The 20,181-nt window shown below is 47.4% G+C and overlaps 1 protein-coding gene across 19 annotated transcripts in view; it reads right to left on the bottom strand.

Moving 5' to 3' along the window:
* Positions 1-1,715: 1,715 nt before the first annotated feature.
* LOC120898887 (tight junction protein ZO-1) overlaps positions 1,716-20,181 on the bottom strand; it is a 46,756-nt gene continuing 28,290 nt past the window's right edge. For 15 of the 19 annotated variants that reach the window (XM_040305339.1, XM_040305345.1, XM_040305346.1 and 12 more), the window contains 13 exons: positions 16,873-17,042; positions 16,310-16,751; positions 14,444-16,225; positions 12,300-12,530; positions 11,760-11,946; positions 11,147-11,693; positions 10,774-10,898; positions 10,552-10,699; positions 9,514-9,736; positions 9,097-9,445; positions 8,435-8,570; positions 4,022-6,339; positions 1,716-3,037 (listed from right to left, as the gene is read on the bottom strand). In XM_040305339.1, coding sequence (XP_040161273.1) covers positions 2,814-3,037; positions 4,022-6,339; positions 8,435-8,570; positions 9,097-9,445; positions 9,514-9,736; positions 10,552-10,699; positions 10,774-10,898; positions 11,147-11,693; positions 11,760-11,946; positions 12,300-12,530; positions 14,444-16,225; positions 16,310-16,751; positions 16,873-17,042 — 6,882 coding nt within the window. In that variant the 3' untranslated portion in view covers positions 1,716-2,813. The remainder of the gene's footprint in view (positions 3,038-4,021; positions 6,340-8,434; positions 8,571-9,096; positions 9,446-9,513; positions 9,737-10,551; positions 10,700-10,773; positions 10,899-11,146; positions 11,694-11,759; positions 11,947-12,299; positions 12,531-14,443; positions 16,226-16,309; positions 16,752-16,872; positions 17,043-20,181) is intronic. The other 4 variants (XM_040305342.1, XM_040305344.1, XM_040305341.1 and 1 more) reach the window with 4 other exon arrangements.

The raw sequence follows: 20,181 nt of genomic DNA, 5'->3' as shown, positions 1-20,181 counted from the left end.
AAAATATTAAAACTCACAATGAAAAGACCAGTGATGAAGATGACGTGCTTTGAAACATGTGGATCATTTCTCAAAAGATCAACTATTTTCCTTCCTTGAAACGTATCAATTCGAAAAAGGTATGTGTGTGTGTATGGGGCTAACGATGGACCCTTGTTGGGATGCTTTCAAACAACCCCTACAACACATGTTGCGGAGGACTTAAGCGGCGATGATGATGCACTCTTCAGCTTAACTTTACAAGCGAATTATGTAACTTATTGTTTTTGCTGCAGCTGCTGCTGTTATTTCATCCAAATGTTCGGATATGTGTTTAATAATGGGCCCCGTCGGTTGTGGGGCACACGGAATGTGGTGTTGCCTTTAATCTCTAAAGCATATTAATTGTCGAAAATTTATTTCGTCTCCCCTTTTGCTTTGTGACTGCATCTGAGAAAGTTGGCATTAGAGCAGCGAGGGGCATCATCACGCGGTATATACGACTGGTTAAACGCCCACGTGTTGTTCGATTTATTAAATCAACGGATTCGCGTTGATAAATCACAATAGCGGCCGTATGCGATGTTGCATTTTAAATTTGATAATAATTGGGAAGGTCTTGGAACTTTTGCAACTTTTGCATCACTAGTGGCTCCTATCTAATGAATTTCTATCTACGTAAGGGTGGTAGACTAACATCGGCTTTTGAAGCTGTCAAAGATTTCTCTTGTCACGGGTCAAATGTCAGCACCGACAGCAGCTGTTGGTAGTTGAGTTGCACGCAACTAACTAACTGTTGCTGACTAACAAACGGAAATTCTGTACCCTGAGAATGCAGATCACCACAAAGAACTAGGACAAAACCCCCATAACCCGTTTGAGAAGGATTTTTGGTCCCGGATTAGCCGGACTTGAACCCATGACGGTCATGCTGTTAAGTCGTACAAGTCCCGAATGGACCGTGTCCCCAATGGGGACTCCCCATGCGTAGGTCTAAGCCCACTAGTAGTGTGTATAGGCAGAAGAAGAAGAAGATTAAGAACATGTGTAGGACAATGGAGTCGCTACAATGAAGAGCTATATGAGCTGTATGAGGAGATCTCACTGTCATTCAGCGTTGTAATGCTCACCAGGCTCTCTCAGGTGAACTTTATCCATGAAACCCAAGTCGATCCAGTCTGTAAAGTTCTTTCAGACCGCCCCACAAGGACAGAGGGAAAGAGTTCTTCCCCTTCTTCAATTTGCCGTAACATCTTACGCGAACATGCAGGCCTATTATATATACAGGCTTTCGAGACTTATTCAGTACCATGCAGACGAATAGTTTAGTCCTTGTCCTTGCTCCGGGGAGGACGGTCCCCATTCTAGGATTGAACCCACGACGGGCATGTTGTTCAGTCGTACTAGTTGACGATTGTACCACGGGACCAGGACAGTTGGAGATCGTGGTAGGCCCAATTTGAGGAAGCAAGATGACGTGGAAGCGTGCGCCCTTGCGACCGTGATCCCACGGACAACAGCAGATGACTATTCGGTTTAATTACACAAATCCTCTACTTATTTGTTTATTTGGTTAGTTCACGTTGCCTCGAACAGCTAGTAAAATAAACCAATTTTCCTCATTTTTCCACAAGGATTCAAAACAACATCGTGTTGATTCGATTAGGACATTTTTCTCGATAATTATTTCGGATATATTCCCCGGTGGCATAAAATAGCAAACACAACAACACAAATTCGGTATTATAGTTCCATACTTTATTCTTTCATTAACAAAACATACACCGTCGTACCTAAAATTTATAAACTTGTTTTCACTTTGTTTGTTTTTTTTCTCCAGAAATAGGGCTAATAAGAAAATACTTTCCGATCTTGTTTCGTTATATTATAAAATGCTACGCACTTCGCTCTGTGTCTCTACTTTCCGGCTTTCTCGGTTTGTACCACTTTCACACATGGTACATGGCGCCAAAGCGTACTGTGTAAACAAACACATTGTGTCTCTCATAATGGCAGCGGAAATCAATGGACAATGATGTGGTCCCCTTTACGTAGCCGTCTTGATTAACTATCGCTTTCCTGTATAATATGTCACCGGTTAACTCTGTCGGCTGTCGGGATTACCCGCGATTCTTCCGCTCATCTAGGTATGGCTGTACAGTGGGGAAGCTATCTATTCACTAATCCGGATCTTGAGGAGCAGCGTTGATTCACGTGTCAAGAGAAGCGAAAAAGCATGGTACACCATAGGATCGATGAACTCGATCCGGTTCGAGATTTTAGCTATTTACATGGTAAAACTATCACGAAAAACTGTGGCCTACGCCTTATCTTTTGTTTGATTTTGTTTTTGTAAGATAATATAAAACGTCTACTGCTTCCTCCTCGGTGGATGCAAAAGTACACTTCATCAAAACGATGCATTTGTTGGACGTCCGATGCACCGCCTTTGCTTTTATGTACAGAGTTTGTCAAAAAGTGTGTCAGAAAACGTCCCTGCCTTACACCTAAAAATGTGTCTATTCTACGATAAAATGGCAAAGATGCGTTGGTAAGCAATACACACAGTTTAGATTTTACTATTCCTACTCCGCTCCATCCTCTTTCGGGATGTGGCAGCGGCCTTAGACTGACCCCTGGATCAAACCTAATTGCGGATGCACATGGCTGCAGGGAAAAAAGGCACTACTGTTCAGTACGGCTTGTAACATTGATGGTAATCATCGTCATCATCATGATCAATTGGCAGGAAGGACAGCAAACGCTATTTCGCCGAACAAAATGCTAAGCTGACTGCGGGGGTAGAACGATTCCACAACACTCGTTTGCTGTTGTTAAAAGTGGTCCACCTTGACCGAGACGGTGTGGGCCGCCGTATTGCTGGGCAGGTCGATATCCTCCCAGTCGGTTTGCAGGTTCTTCTCGCTGTCGGTGGCTTTAAGGGAAAGGCCCAGCGAAGCGGTACGGCCGGCACAGTGTGGTATGTTGAGCGTGACCGGTTTAAGAAACTCCGTTCCCTGAGGACCACACATTACGAGTGGCGATAGCATCGTTTCACCTGTGGCAAGACAGAACATTCGTTTGTTAGCACGGGATGCAGTGATAGTAAGGGGCGGGTGTTGTTACACTGCATGCTCTTTGCGGAAGGAGAATAATTTACGATTGCAAGCGTGAGAGGGTGAGGATGGTAAATGTATGAAAAAGCAAAGACACATTTAAAGTAAAGTTAATACTACACAAATATAAACATGCATATATTAATACAACATTAGTAAAGTAAAGTGGATGAGCAAAAGAAGAACAAGATGAAGCTTAAAATATTGAACCATGCAAAACCAAAAAAGATTCAAAAACAAATAAATAAATAACTATAAAATACACACTCGCACACGCAGACATACACACACATACAACTAATGCACACAAAGATGGATACACAAATCTCAGATGAAAATTAATAATTTCCAAAAAGAAATGATGATGAGATTGATGAAAAATGATAAATAAAATAAAAAACGCATACAAGTCACACATCAAAATGATATAAAAATTAATTTAAAACTGAACAAAACTGCACACACACACATTCTTAACAATGGAAACAATCCATGTTGTGATATACAAAATAAAACATAGAAAAAAAGTAAACATTGTGCATAACTGAACGAACGTTTGATGAAAGTGAACAAAATATGATAAGAAAACAATACAACAACAACAACAACAACAAAGTAAAAGTGTAACAACAAAGAAGTGATAACAAGCTGAGTACAAACAAAAACATTGCAGCTTAAAACGTAAGTAGCGTAAGCGCAAGGCGACGCGCGAAAGGCAGCAACGGTGGCAAATCATAAAAAAACAGGCACAGGCGCACAACACGTGGCATATAAAACACGCTACAACGGGTGGACACCGATATTTAGTGGTTTTGGGGGTGACAAAACGAGTGTTTACTAAATAGAGCATGTGTTTGGTAGTGTAGGGGTGAGACAGAGAGAGAGAAAAGAGAGAGAGAGAGAGAGAGTATTATCCAAAAACCAACCATTCTCCATGTCCAGCGGTGGTCCGCCGACGCTTTCGCTTAGCCGCGGATCAGTGACGGTGAAGTAGATCTCCTGCTGCACACCGGGCGGTATCGCGCCGGGCGGAATCTGCAGCGAAACGTTCCAGATCGGATCGGCCAAACTGCCGCCGGACGCGTCGAACAGCCCGCGCCGGGTAATCGGTTGCCGGGGAGGCGGTAGCCCTAGGGACAGTTCGCTGGCAAACGGTGTGCTGGTCGCGTTCGGTGGACCGATCGGAAGGCTCATCTGCGAGCCGGTGGCCGTTGAGGTGTACTGTGTTTCGATCGAGGTACGGCTGGCGTATACTGCTGCTGTCGGTGGTCCCGCCTCCTCCGACGGTGGCAGGCTGGGACGATTCAGCGCGGTCGGTGGTGGTGGAGGCGGTGGCATGACCGGAGGAGCGGTTCGTTTTAGGAAGTTTGATATGTGCGTCGCTCGGATGCTTTTCGGTGTGCCCAGCGTACTTGGAACGGGCGAGGACGTTGCTACCGGGCTGCCGGGACTTGGGACCACTCCCATCGCCAGCTTCTCAAACACGGAGTCATTCTGATTGCTTACGGTAAGTGTCCGCTCGTCACTCTGTTCGTGCTGCTCCTCATCATCCTCCACATCGTCGTCCTCTTCGGCGGCCAATGGGGCACTCAAATCTTGCGGCTTTCTTCCGGTTGAGGGTGTGGACGGTGTGGTATGTTTGGAGCTAGCTTCGGGCTGTTCTGTCTTAGCTTTCTGTCCACTATTCTCACCGGCAAATGGTTCGGGCAGGTTCAGGCGAAGCCCCTGCATCTCACTGACAGGAGCGTCTACTGCTCCGCCCGCTGAGGCAACGGAGGCAGACTCGTTCTCGTTCTTGGACTCGTAGATCGGTTCGTGCTTTAGCTCCCGGCGCGAAACGTACACCGGTTCGGCCATCGATTCCATCGCCTCCTTGCGGGACTGATAGATCTGATCGCGCATCTGCGTACGCCGTTCGCGCATTTCGCCACCATTGCGCGAAGACGAGTAGCCGCTTTTGCACGAACTGCTCGACGGAGAGTTGGGTGAACTCGAGTTCGAACCGCTAGCAGTACCACCACCACCGGTCAAACCCTGGCTGCGCAGGAACCGATCGCTGGCAGCGGAGGTGGTTGTCCCACCCATTGAGCTGCTCCCATTGCCCGAAGCGGGAGACGAACCGTGTGGCGGCTGGGGTTGCGTTTGAGCCGGCGCCACCATCTCCACCATTCGGCTTTGCTGGATGCGATCCTGCATCTGCTGCTTACTCTGGTACAGGTGATCACGGTGCATTTCTCGCCGGCTTTGGTACACTGGATCTTCGAATGCGCGCCGGTTGTGCTCCCGCGCCTCATTGTACAGGAAGGAGCCGCTCTTGCTCTGGTAGATCGATTCGTCGTGAGCGGAGGAACCGCGGCTTACGTTCGCATTCGCCATCGCCGTACGATGATGATCCACTATCGAGGCATGATGGGGCGCTCGCTCCGAGCCCATTCGCCGGCGATTGAGCTGATTAAAGCTGGGCGACGGAGCGGTACGATCAGCCATACTGTGACGACGCACTATACGCCGACCAAGCGTGCTGACCGTGGCACCCGGCCCTAACGGTGCTCTGCTCCGTTCCAGCTCAATGAGTGCCCGATTGGCGTACAGATTCTCGTCCGTTGGGTAGTAGCCGGGCCCTTCGCTTTGCTGATCGTAGTAGCCGCCTCTGCCCTGGCTGTTGCCATACATCGATTCCATCTCCAGGTTCTGATAGGTACTGTTGCCATCCTTCGGATAGTATGGTTCGTGCCGCTGGTACGATCGGTTCGGCTGTGGCGAGTAAGGTCCCTGGTAGGACGAACCGTACCGAGGATCGTTGTAGTACGCCTGCTGCTGCATCTCTTGCGCGTACATCGAACGCTGCTGATCGTACAACTGTTGGTGCTGCTGATCCGGCATGCGCATTCGGGCCGATCGTGGTTCCATCATGGAATGCTGCCGTTTCAGTATCGGCCTGAGAGATTTCTTATCCGAATCACCGGCCAAGCTTACCTGTCGCCGCAGTGGCCGGGTAGACTTGATGAATGCGTTCTTGATGGCTTTCAGCGGTGATTTGAGAATGTTTTTCTTCGGCGGTTTCGCCGGTAGCTCTGGTGGGAGGGATGGATCGTGCCCTGGGTAAGGCCCACGCGACGTCGGTGGCGGAGGTCTGGGTATGGGCGGGAGGGGCTGCTGCTGCAGCTGGCGCATCCGTTCCTGGTGCATCAGATGCTGCTGGTGCTGGTTGAACTCATGGATCGACATCATTGGCTCCATGTCTCTGCAGGAGGTGGGGGAGGTAGGGGAATTGGGGCGGGCGGAAAGTTTTGGAGTGTGGCGCGTTCATGGTTTGGGAGTCGGGAGTGGGAGATGTTGGTTGATAACGAATCATTTTATTATATTTTGGTTTGAAACAACGTTAGCGCGCTAGTAGTAAAGGTTTGTTCGAGGTTTGCCCGAGGGATTAGGTGCGCCGCGTTTATTTGTCGTTAAAACAGTTGTGAAAGGAGGAAGCTTGGGGATATCACACAGTGGGAAAGTGTAAAGAGAAAACATCGGGAAGACTGTGTTCGCAAGCTTGCCGGTGGCAAGTGCTGCGGAGAACAACTGAATCACATTAATGCATTGGACTGCATGCACTAACTTTTTCCCCCATTTGTTTTGTTCGCTTTTCTATGCTATCAGATATATTGGGTTCCAGTGGAAAACGCAACGTTCAGTTCTTGTTTATCATAGCTAATCGTTCGAAAAAACAGATACGAATGTAGCACGATCGATTCGCGCTTTCGTAAAGAGCTCTCAAAGTACAGATCATTATGCTCGATACACACAATATGGAGCAGAAATATAAACGCAACCACTCTCATACTCACGCACACACATACAAACACGCAGACACACATACACAGCACAACCATACGTTCGTTCAATATTTAATACGTAATACAAATTAACCTATTCCCATCAGCCTACTACATTAACATTTACCTAAGCCCGTCCTGTTTAGCCGATTGCATACATTTAGGAGGAAATACCACTAGCTAATGGTAATTAGTATGTAGAGAAACGGAAGTACGGAAAAAGAGAGTAGAAACGATAACCAGCGGGTTAAAGAAAACTTTGGAAGAAAGGGCAAATGAAACTATGGCAAGCTTCACATCTCATACACAAAGGTCTAGCCAATGTACTCGTTTTGCCTGTTTGTGATTTGTGACCGCAATAAAAGCAGTATTTTAAATGTTATTTGCAGAAAACATGTGAAGCAGTTGGTTAGTATGTAAGTGCCAGGCGGTTGGAACAGGCGAGCTAAAGCAGCGCCGCTGTTTTTCTTCTGTTTAAAATTTTGACTTTTTTCAATCTCAAAACAACAAAAAGCCACTCATTTATTACATATTCTTCTTTTGTTTTTAATCCATTCCTCCAAAGAAAGTCAGCAATTATGTACATGCCATCGTTATGCTATTTTAAAGACAGTTTTCAACGATACCAGCTTTTAGAAGCATTAACTGTATTAAGCAAAAGAGTCTTGAAAGGCCATCACTGGGAGTAGAAAAGTTGGCAACCAACTAACGGTAGAATACACAAAGTAGAATATTTTTTAAATACACTGCTCAGCCAGAAAAAAAAAACAAAAATGAGGGTAAAAGTTAGTGCGATCTGTGTCGTGCGGAAAGGTAAAACGGTTGACTTGAATTTTCCAATGTTCATCGTTGCTTCAAAGGGTAGAATGATAAAGATGTTTGGATTCGATAGGGGATGTGTTGTGTCGTTGAATTTAGACAAAGAGTTTTGCTCCTTTATTGGCACCGGTCAACGGTCGTACGTAATTTAGTCGTATGTCGTAAGTAAGGACGCATTATGAAAGCGATTTAAAGCGAATCAATTAACCAGTCGCAGGAGGTCTTAACAAGTGTCAAGTATGGCCGCGAGAGGAAAAAGCGTTTAACAATATTCTCCATAAACTTTTTATAGTTAGTATAATAGCTGTATAAGTCACAACGCCGTTTGCCGTGGTTAGATACGAATGCAGGCACGTATGTCCATGTTTCCTTAGTCCACCATAGCTGATGTAGTAAAAGTACAACATGCTTGTATAGAGTGCGACCCGAAAGTATGACACGGTCGAGTTTTTGCCACGGTCTTCGTACAAGTTTGTACGATATGTCTTTTTTCCGGTAAAGCCTCGTACAGTTAGTAAAGGAAAAAAACAAATGTCGGTAAGATCGCATGGTCCTTCTTCTATCGAGGTATGTAATGGTAGCAGTGGAAAGTTAAGTCCGTCCTTGGGAGCAGATTTGAGTTAGCAAACGAGGGAATGAATCCGAAGAAAATGTGAGGCCAAATGTGAAAGAAGTAACGCAATGTGCAGTACTTACCGTATGTTGTGGTGGTGCCCAACCATCGTACCCAGTTGCGGTTTGCGGTATAGCTCGAAGGCCGATCCGCGTTGCTCTCGGCTACCGGCGAGATCGAGTGCGTGTCGATCGGAGGGATGTAATGCTGGCATGTTGCCTAGGGAGCAAACATTATTGATTAGTCTCATTTTGTAAGCCACGTGTTAAGAAAAAAGGCATTCCAACGCTTAAATGCATGAGTTAAGAATGAAAATAGACTCCTCCAACTGATATTTGCTTTCTAGTGGAAACATGAAGTGAGATTGGCTGTGCAACAGATAGCTATGGGTACTTATTATTTTAAATCAAATGGTAGGTGTTGGAAAGTATTCACAAAGGCGTTATTACGTTATTGTACCCCGAATATGTTGTGTGGTTTTATTATTTAAAATCTTATCATAAAAGAGTTTGCTTTCCCTTTGGATTGCTTGCGATGTTGAACATTTCCACTGAATCATGCATTTAAGAATTAAAGGACAAATCATAGATTAACATGTCAAGGAAAGGAATGGGGAATATAAGGTTGATAAGTGGCAAGGTGATGGTAGGTACGAAGGGTTAGTGGAAGAGTTTCGAACTAATTGGTCAGTGGTCAGTGTGCGGGTGTGTGTATTGCGAGTGTAAATGTAAATGCGTGTTGTTACCTATGCCATGAGTTCCAGCCCCATTACCTCTATGCATGTAAGTATTGCCGTAGGGGTATTGTGCGTTCCCGTTGTTATAACCATTGCTTGCCCCCATTGCCCCCATGTCCCTGACACCATTGCTCATATACGAATGACTACCGTTGGCGTTTCCGTTGTACATGGGGCCTCCGTTGCCACCGTTCGCACCATTGCCGACCGTGTACGGATTGTACGGATGCATGCCCGGTGCGTGGGACCCACCGTTATTCGGCGAGCTTGGTACATTGTGAGCCATGCCCTGATGGTAATGCGATGACGCCATGGGAGGATAATAGAAACCATCCGGCGAGCGAGGTGAAATCGGTTCCTGTAGAATGTGAATATAGTGTAACCATTAATAGATTCACAATCAAACACCAATGACAGTATGCTTACCCCATTATCCCACTGTCCGGAATGGTGCATTCCGGCGCCGTTACTACCGGAACCTCCAACAGGAGGCCGATAGTTTTTGGGTTTAGGCGGTGGAACAGGCTTAAACGGTGCGCCATTGCCCATATTCGCTCCCATCGCACCCGGTGGCGGTCCTGGTGAGCCAATCATCGACGGTCCTTTGTTAGGTTTGGAGTAATCTGCCTGCGATGCTGAATTATTTCGACTATACCGAGTAATAAAACAAAGACATAGATAAATTCAGTTAATTATGGTGATTCGACAACTCGTTCAACCAAGATGCTCTAAAAATAGCTCTAATTAGATCATGGGATGTGTTTAAACAATTTGTGCACAGCTGAACATGTTCATACAATGGTGAGCGTTGTACGCGTGTTCAACTAACTGGGAAGTGGAGAAAAAGTTACCGGAAGCTGAAACCGGGATAAAGGGGGCATTCGTGTGACATTGCTCAATAGAGTGGTGTGATGAAGTGTAGACAAGATAAAAAAAACGACAACATTTATAAAACATAAAATGAATTAACAATCGGTGCTTTCTAAAATGAAGGAACGCATGAACAGTATGACCAAAAGCCGCATAATTCGCATGAAAATACCTTTGAACAGTCCAAAACGGAAGAAGTCCCGCAGATAAATGGAAACATTGCAAATAATAGTGGAACTAGAAACAATTGAACCGTGGCTTTCCGTGGCTTTCCGTCCGAGCGGAAACGTCCAGCGCTTCAAACTAGGGTATCGTACTTGGAATGAACTAATCTACGCCTGTGCGGGCAGCACATTGTGTGGTAGTGTAGATTGGGTTGCGATTTGTTTATAAACAGATATTCCCGCATCTGTTGTCGCGACCTTCATCAGTTCGCAAGAACAATACGTAATAATGCAGCATGAAAGAAAAACAAAGCCATCAATCATAACGTTCGAATCCGCCGGCGGGACTAACCTACATCATGATCGTTCGAGCCTAACAACATATATGCAGTATATCGAAAAAAAACATAAATGCAATTGTGTTGCTTACCTATACTTCCCGTAATCCGTTTTCGTTTCAATAATATGCTTTCTGGGACTGTCAAGCACGAGATTGGTTGGTCTTTGGGGCATGTTCATACCTCCGGCCGAACGATCGCCCGAGTTCCGTTGCGTTAATGTTTCATGCACTCCTGTACCTTGAAGGAGAAATAGAATTACCATTATTTATCGCACATGTTGGTCGTTGCTCATCGACATGATAATAACTTACCGTTATAGTTACTTCTAGCCGTGGTGAGTAACATGTCGGACGGGGCGTTATTTAGCGCAGGATTCCGCCCATAGTCTGACAACCCGGAAACATTTGCTCCCATTGCATGGGCTCCATTGCGACTGCTACAACGATGAGAAAAATTGGGAGCAAAGAGGAAAATTGAAAATTAGAATTTGTGGCAAACATATACGACATAAATTTTACAAGGCACTTCTATAGTACAAACAACTAAAAGAATATCAACGCTTAAGGAATGAACTAAACAGTCTAATTTGAAAGCAAATTTAAATGGCTAGAATAAACAAGCAGTCCAAAAGTGAAACAAAAAATAAACCATTGCTTGCCAGGCGGAAATTCGGTATAGACTTACTTGGGCACCGATTTCAGATCATCGGGTGCATTGGGTCCTAACCTCATATTCTGTGCGGTCAGCTGCGATGACGTGTTGTACGAATCGTAGCTGGAAACGCTGTCGTAAGATCCGTTCGCTTTGCCCGATGTGTTTTGTGGATTGTTGCCGGGATGATGATGGCCAGCTGAGCGACCGCCGCCACCACCGCCGCCGCTACGATCCAGCGATGTGTTAGCATTCGGGTTACGCTCTAGCGAACTAGCGGCGCCGGGTGCTGTCGTTCCTCCGTTCACCATCGGTGGAAGCGTTGGTCGCTTGTCGCCTGGTCCGAGCCCCAGCAGCTGATTTCTACTGCTGTACTCATCCTGCGCGGACGACGTGGGATCATGCAGCGCATCGGTGGACGATTGCTTGCCATTGCCGAACAATCGTTCCTGTGCCGAACGGCCGAGCGTTCCGCCCGAGCTTGAGTTGCGTGATGGCAAGGAAGAACCGGACGTACTGGGCGCACCGGGAGCGTTCGCCGGTTTGGACGCTCTATCAATACGGGGTGGCAAATCTGGAACTGTACAATGGACACGATGGTAAATGGTTGGACTGAGTGTTATGTGCAAAGCCGGCAGACTCTTACCTGTACCGAAATGTGGCCCATTCGCTGTTCCCTGAAGTGGTGGCGCTGGACGTGATGTGGAAGAACCGTAAATGGCATCTTCAGGGTTCATGGACGGTCCGCCTCCTACTCCATTTTTGCTCGATGAAAATCCGTACTTATTATCCACGGTCATTCGCCGAGAGTGTGGCCCATGTTCGTAGGGATTCTTTACGTGCGATTTAGCCGTAAAGAGAGAGAGAGATAATTGGAGAGAAAAGTTATTTATTTAATCTACTATTTTCTTATTCTAATTAACGTATGCATATTTTAGTCACACATTAGCCAAATGAGGATGAATGACTTAATATTAGAGAGAATTATGATGATATTAATAACGAATTGTGACTTTTACAAATTATGATCCGCCACGGACACAGCATTGGCCGATACATATTTTGCAAATATGAAACAAATGAAAGAATGCATAATTTAAAGAATGGAAATCCTTATTCAGCATAATCAGTCTGGTATAAATATAAAGATATCGTAAACCATATAATGGAGATGCTGTTAGCTTACCGTGTATGGTGGTGGCATGCCGTCACCGAGTTCTCTATCCCTATCCAAGTTATCCTGATTAGTGGCAATCGATGGATCGGAGCTGGATTTCACTAACTGTGGCAAGTTGCCCAGCGATAGTGACGCTGACGGGCCCGGACTCAGCTCCAGGTCCGACTCGGGGCTCGAGGCGTAAGAAAGACGGGATGTGGTCATGGGGAAAAGGAAATCATCGGACAGGGATTCTACCGGCTGCGGGTTGATGACAGAACCGGCGGACAAGTACAACGGATAGGAAAGGGAAGGGTGGATTCACATACGACGGGGATAGCGTTACAGGTTGAGTACCGCATTGTTCGCGACAAAAGGAGCATGATTGAATAGCATAATTATACAAGGGAAAGGATACAATCATTATAAAAAAGGGAAGGGATTTTCAGCGCACACACACGGATATAGTATAGTAGATGTAGCGTTTATAAATGTATGTTTGGCGTTAGTTTCAACAAACACGATTGTTGTTTCGTTGTACAGCCACGGGGGATAGTATTTTTTGGACACACAGTAATGTGTTTTTCATATGTAGAAGCGTATGTCGAATGAGTATATATATGAAATTAAAAAGAGACAGAAAAAATCACACTGTTAGATTCGTTCAAAGGTCAATCATGAGAATATTGAAGTATTGAAATGATAACAATACCCTAATAGGAGCATGCAAACATTGTTAGTAATGCTAAGTCTGATGATACGCATGTTAAACAAGTGTGTATAATACATCAAAGTGCTATTCGTTTATAAATTGTACACAAGTATTGTAAACCTTCCAGCGAATGAAAATAATCCAACGGCAGCAACCCGTAAGCTGCATTCAATTACATTAGTTATCAATGTAAGCAATGAACTGGTTTTGATCTTGTACGTGATTTCCGTTAACATCAACGGAGGTTAGGTTGTTAGAGCCACGCAAAGAACCACCGGCCACCGCCGGTCTAGAGCCGTTAATGGAATACTCGTTTTCGAAGCCATTTCCAACGCCATGACCATTGTTAGTAGCATTAGTAACATTTGTGTACGATCGAGTACGATCGTGCAGCTGCAAGTGGTCGGGATTGTGATAGTACGGGGTAGCGTGAACGGTGGCATTAGTCGATCGGCCACTGTTGTCAATGCCTATCGTCGCCGCTGGTTGTTCGTCGTCATACAGCAGCTGTTCCGAGCTGCCGGTTGTTGCTGTAGACGATTTACCACCATAGGACGAGGATGCATGCAGGCTGACAGTCGAGCGCCGGATCGTTGGTGTCGAATGATGCAACCCAGCGCTGTAGCCCATCCTTCCCGGTCGTCGTCCGCCGACCGACGGGGATGCCATCCGGGCATCGGAATGCATCATTTGAGCAGCAGCAGCACCACCACCACCGATCTCACTACCGAGTACAGTGTTTGGTCGACAGTTTTGCAGCGATTGCGTGGGAATGGATGCAACAGGTTTGATAGCATTGAAGTGGTTAGCGTAATTTGGCTGTGGGCCATATTGTGCAGCAATGGGGACTGAGTGGGCGGTCAGCGAGTTGTTGAAGCTTGAAGCGGGCAGCGAGTAGCGGTAGGGATTTCTGGACATTGCTCCAACACTAATTTTGGCAGGCGGTAGAGGAGACACATAGTTACAGCACGACAGTGGGCATGGAGGAGGAAGATAGGGTAGAAAGATATCGGACGCCAATTCTACCCGCTAGCGAATGTTAGGAATCATGATTTAGGAATGGCAAGAAACACGAACGACACGAACAAAAGTAGGAAAGTTTAAGAAGGACCGCACGTACACCGACCAACACCAAATGATAAATGTAAGAAAAGAAGAAACAATGTAACGTAATTAGGCATGATTCTATATCAGCTCAGCAAGATGTGCATGTACTTCCACCGCATGTAACGTCAAATCTAAATATAAAATTGAACACGATTATCCAACATGTAGCGTTCTTATGTATGAACGATTTACACGCACTAGTGTATTCGCTACGAAATCTGAAATTTAAGAGAAAAAATGTCCTATCCCACAGACTCTCCCAGCAAGTACCAACTACTCCAAAGAAGGAAAGAAATCCCATATCAACCACTACCACCATAGGACGCCACGGAAGGGGGCAGCAGGATGGGTTTACCTTGGTCTCGGACATCCACACTGCACCACTCTGCTGCTGATCGATCGAGTCCCTCAGCTTCCGGTACCAGGTGTCGGGATCGTTCAGATTGATCGTTGTGCTGAAGACGTGCGACCAGACGCGTTCCAGCTTTTGGCACTGCTCGAACAGCTTCTTGCTGCTCTTGTGCGCCGACTTGGGCAGCCCCTGGCGCATCTGCTTGATTGTGTGCTTGGTGTCCGCCTTCAAAAATATCACTATCGGGTAGAACTGGGCGTAGTTCAGCCGATCGACCGCATTCGGCGTCACGTCCAGCAGCGCATGCTTGCCCCGGTCCATGATGTCGCGTATGTTCGACAGGCGCACAATGCCACCGCACTTGGACGAGCCCTTATCATCGTCCTGCAATGGGGCCGTATACTTGTCGGCGAAATCTTTCATCAATCGCTCGCGCGCTATGTCCGCCACCGGGCCGAAAATGACCACCGGGCGCACGAAGCCAGGATGGCGCAGCACGACACGCTCGTACGCCGGGAACTTGGAGATGGCGTCCGAGAACACTACATCGTCCCAGTTTTCGCGCGACAGCGACTTCGAGCGGCGGTGCGTCGAGCGACGTCTTCGGAAGAAGCTTACGCGCGACTCGGATGCGTTGAGCTCTTTCTTGCTCGCGTTAAACTGCACCGTGGCGAGCTCTTCCGCTCGTGCCTTGTTCGGAATGACGCCTCGCTGGAGCTCTTGGTGGCCGCGCCCAATTCGCAGCACCTGCCAGGCACCGACCACACCATTGTACAGCGTGTCGATGACCCGAAACACGTCACCGGCCTTAAACGACAGCTCGCCCTTTGTCGGGGCATCGCAGTGGAAGTGCGTCTTGATGTGGAACGAATCACCGCGCTGCTGGGCGGTAATGCTGTCGAACTCCTCCTTGCAGTACTGCACGATCAGCTCGATGCGGTCCTGCAGGCTGAGCAGAAAGAGGACGGCCTCCTCCCTGGTAACTCCGTTCATGTCCATATCGTTCACCTTTAGGATTTTGTCGCCCGGCACCAGGCCCTGGGCCGAGGCGGGGCTGTTCTGCTGTACCGCCGTCACAAAGATGCCGACCTCGTTGCCGCCCGTCAGTCTGATACCGACCGAGCCCTCCTTCTGGAATGTGATGTACCGCGGTTCGGTAGTCGGTGGCTTCTCGTCCATCAGCTGACGGCGCGTGGCGTAGAAGTCTTCTCCCCGTGGGGGCGGTGGCCTCGGCGGCTCATCGACAACGCTGCGCGATCGCGAATGACCTGCCCCGTCCGCCGTCCGACTGGACGTTCCCGGCGGTGTGCTGGGGCGATCGAGCTGCTGCAGCGATATATCCGTCAGCGGTCCCCTGGATCGGCCCCGCGGTGTGAGATTGCTTTTATCGTCCGCCAGCAGCGTACTCATCGCGGACGGTCTGGTTGGGGGTTGTACGTATAAATTCTGACCAGAGTACGAACCGCCGCCGGTCCCGTTGAGATAGTTCTCGTCCATGTTGCTACAGTTGGACACCTGGGCTGTGTGCGAGTAGACGGGCGATTGCATACCGGAAGCGGTACCACCACCACCGGCTGCACCCCCACCATAGCCCCCGGCAATGCCGTTCGGTTCACGGAGCACCGCGAGCGTTAGCCGCTCCTTGCAACCGTCAATGATTTTCTTCGCCTCCTTCAGGCTCATCGAGTCGTTGCAGTTGGTGTTGTGGATGCGCGTCACCAGATCACCTTCCTGCAGTGAGTACCCGTTGGCCGCCAGCTGATCTTTCGTTTTGGAAGATATTTCCTGCGGAGAAGAAGCATGAAGGTATCGAGCATTAGACCCACGCTCACGTCCAAAACAACCATTATTGCCCTCCCATCAGCTTACCCGAATAAACAATCGGCAGCCAAGCACGATCCCAAAGTCGTCCTTTTTGTTTGCCTTCGTAACGATCACTTTGATTTGCTGCTGAGATCCATTATTTGCACCGAGCCCCAGTCCAGTGGAGCTGATGCTGTGCTGATGCTGATGGGAATTCATGCCAGCCACACCAGCCGGCATGCCCACACCCATCGCACCAGCACTGGGTCCCCCTGGTGGTCCACCGGACATACCGATGCCGCCACCGCCGCCGCCGCCGCCACCACCGGGCCCAGCCATGCCGTGCATATTCGCACCAGGAAGTGGATGCATCAGACTGTGATTTGGTACGCGCCGTTTCACCACCAGTGTCACCGTGTTGCCACTGTCACGCAGCACCTGTACGGCCGTAGCATACTCTACGTTTTCCAGCGACACACCGTTCACGGAAATGATGCGATCGTTAACTCTGTGTGGAAGAGATAGAGAGAGAGGCAGTGAGCATGCAAAGTGGATGTAAATGTTGACGTGACCGTTTGTCAACATATTGCCATTTCCTATTTGTACGAAACACGCAAGAAAGCACTCACTGTAGTTGGCCCTCGGCGGGACCATTCTTCAGCACGTCGCTAACCGCGATCGACGGATCACCGTTGGCAAAGTGTGGATTATCACGGCCGCCGGAAACTGCTATGCCGAACCCGTAGCCGGTCACACGGGAAAGTGTCACCGTGCTATAATCCCATGACGTTCTCTCGAGCTGTAATTGGAAAGGAAAGAAAGAAAAAAAGAAACACATGTAAATACGTTTACCAAAACAAAAACAGAAACAAAAAGTTAGGTAAGGCACAATATCTTATTTTACGGCTTATCACAGGAAACGAAGCTATCATCGAAAGGGAAGAAGCGAACCTTCCTCCGTTTCGAGGTATTTCGGGGTATAAATTAAGCAAATAGGGGAAAGTGCACAAATATCATTGTCAGCCCATATCTCGAACCAAACCATTGCGATTGTTTATTGTGTGTACTTTTCTTTCTTTAGTCATAATAAATTGGCGAAACTTTCTCCCGGCCAAGATACGATATAAAACTTCGTGCGTGTGAGTGTGTGTGTGTTTGTGTAATTCAGTAAGCGGCATGTGTGTACATTAAATGCCAAACCTGGAACGAGTGTGTACGCGTCGGAACATTCAACGGTCTTTCCCGGCTTGTAGGGGGAGAGAAAATAGCTGTCGCATGCATGTTTGTGAGCGCACCCGCATACCCATCATACTGTTTTGCTCGTGCTTAATCCGGCATGGAATCTGGATGGTGCAGCATCAACAACGATGCCCATTGACAAACCATATAACCATATTTCCGTGCCACGATCGAGTGGAAGACGCATCATCATTTTGGACGGAACTACAAGTCGATCTTTTTCAATGGCAAGCGGGTGGCAGTGTAGCCCGGAGCATGATTTTAATCAAGCTTAATTCAATTAAAACTCAGAACTTCAACGTTGGCCTCGCGGCTGCCTCCGAGGGAGCCGTGGCGAGGCTCGAAGATCGTCCGTCGTCCGACGTGTCTGTCTGATCGATGTTGCAGCCGGTTGTTTTTTTTTACTCAGGAAAGGATCTAAGGAATGTGGAGTCATTATTGTATGCTAAACAAACAGTCAAAAGAACAAATAGCAGTGCTGAGGACTGTGTGTGGGGACTTTCGCAGCATGTCTATCATGCTAGCTGATTAACACAAAGCTTATTAAGAGAGACACTTTACATAAGCCTATCCTCCACCATCAAGTGTCAAGAGAAACGTAATGATTTGCGCATTATTTTATGCAGGAATCATAAAGCTTTCGTCAAAAATTGGATACTAATTAGCTGCCGATTGTTCCGCAGCCCGATCAGCGCGCGCAGCAGTCCTCCATACAATCAACCACATTTACTGTCAACCGTAGCGGAAATTTAGACTTTCTCCGATTTCTGGTTCGGAATTGGCAGCTGCTTATGCTACGAGACAAAGGCTCTAGTATGCAATCGGTGTGCCGCATTGTGTGGACCGTCGTTTGTGGGTTTAGTGAGCGCTTACTGTTAGCCATGTGCTAGGAGTGATTTGAATGGTTGGAAAGAAAATTGTGATTGGGAGGAAATGTTTATTCAAACTGTGGGGTGAAAGCAAAGCAAATTTAGCACAATACACCTTACGGAAAGTGATGGTGGTGGTGGTGCCAGACGACAATTAGTTCACCTGTCCACCAACTGACCATGCTATCGCAGATACTATCACGGAACGAATGAAAAATCCGAACCACCATCGACAACACAAAAGGCTACTGGACAGAGCAGTAGGAAAGGTAAGCTAGCGAAGGATGACTTTAATTATTACTATCTACATGGAATGATTAGCCGTGCCCATGCTATTATATATTAGAAAATGCCGTCGCCCTCGTTTTCTGATGGCGAAGGGCCTGCATCAAGAGAAGTATTTCATCCACAAGTTGAACGGTAACAAAACCGTCGAGGGATCAGACACAAATAAGCTGCTCACACTATTATCGTTAGCATCATTAGCGTTATCATTCCGTACGACGTTTGACAAATCGAAACGATCGGCAAACGAAGCACGTGATGTGGTGACCCGCATTGAAAAATAAAAGAGAAATCATGTTAATCACGGGTGGTAACGGCCGTCGTCATTGATTTTCTAGTTGCTTTAGATAGAAAAAGGAAAGCAAAAAAGAATGGAATGGGTGGAAAAGAAATAGGAGCCTTTTAGATACAAGAATCCATCCAAACTAAAATAATGATGTCACGTCACCAAAGTTCCAAAATGTGATCAAAAAAGGCAATAAAATAAGGGGGAAAAGCTCACTAAATTCACACGATCCAACCACCAGTCGCCGCTTCTCGCTTCGTGTCAGGCGAGCGACCACGTGCATAATAAGCGAGCCAAATGGATTTCGTTCAATTTCATGCAACATTCCTCGACCGCCGATCAACGTGTCTTGTGGCTGCACCGATCGATCGCGAATCAAGTCAGTTTCGCGCGCGCGGTCCGGACAGATTTTGTGCGCCAGAAACCCATTAGATAGAGTGAGTGACCACAACCGTGCACATACCACCACCGCCATCACCGTGACTGACTACTGAGCGATGTTGAGGTACAACCATTTCCCCCCGGTGCCTTGCCTCCATGTCACAGGCAGGCTTGGCCAGGCGGTCCTACCCTTTGTGGGAAAGCTTATGCACGAGAGAAGCGAGCGAGCAGCAGGCGCCCTTCGTCGCTGTATAATGGCATCTTTCTAGCGCATTGCACCACCCCAGAGAAGGCGTTATTCGCTTGCCACCTCCCTCACCTCCCTCTCTCTTTCTCTATTGTCCTATCTGTGCGGGGTGGTGTGGCCGTGAAGGAACTTTTGCCTTTCTTTTTATTTGACCATTAAAAGGTAGCGGCCAGCACATGTTTACGGGTTTTGCCTCAAAACATTGACGCAAGAGGAAGTGGGGAGCGAAGGGAGTAATGCTGTCGATCGATCGTAAGTGGGACGCTAACTAAAGCCGTGTGCTACTACACTATTACTACGGTGTGTACGGTGGCCGGCAGTGCGCCAGCAACAAAGCAAAACATTTTAATCGATTGTGTGGCTGGAGAGGAGGAAGGTGGCCTGTTGGTTGGTCACGAGGCCACGAGTCCGTTGGGCCATTTAAAAAATGACGTACAACACATCATTATGGCTGCGTAAGAGAGGTAAAACGAAACGTAAACGCAGCCGTTTACTGGTGTTTGTCTAAGGTAGTATTAAACAGGGCAGGAAGTTTAGAAATAAATAAAAATACATTCAAACACGCCAGCAGAGGCTGGTGGAAATTAGTAACATAATGTAGCTTCCCTCCTCCCTGTGCTGTGTCGTTCGT

Source organism: Anopheles arabiensis, chromosome 2 (assembly GCF_016920715.1).
Source record: "Anopheles arabiensis isolate DONGOLA chromosome 2, AaraD3, whole genome shotgun sequence".
Classification (NCBI taxonomy): domain Eukaryota; kingdom Metazoa; phylum Arthropoda; class Insecta; order Diptera; family Culicidae; genus Anopheles; species Anopheles arabiensis.
Note: the sequence above shows the minus strand (reverse complement) of the source record. Positions and strands in the feature narration are given on the sequence as shown.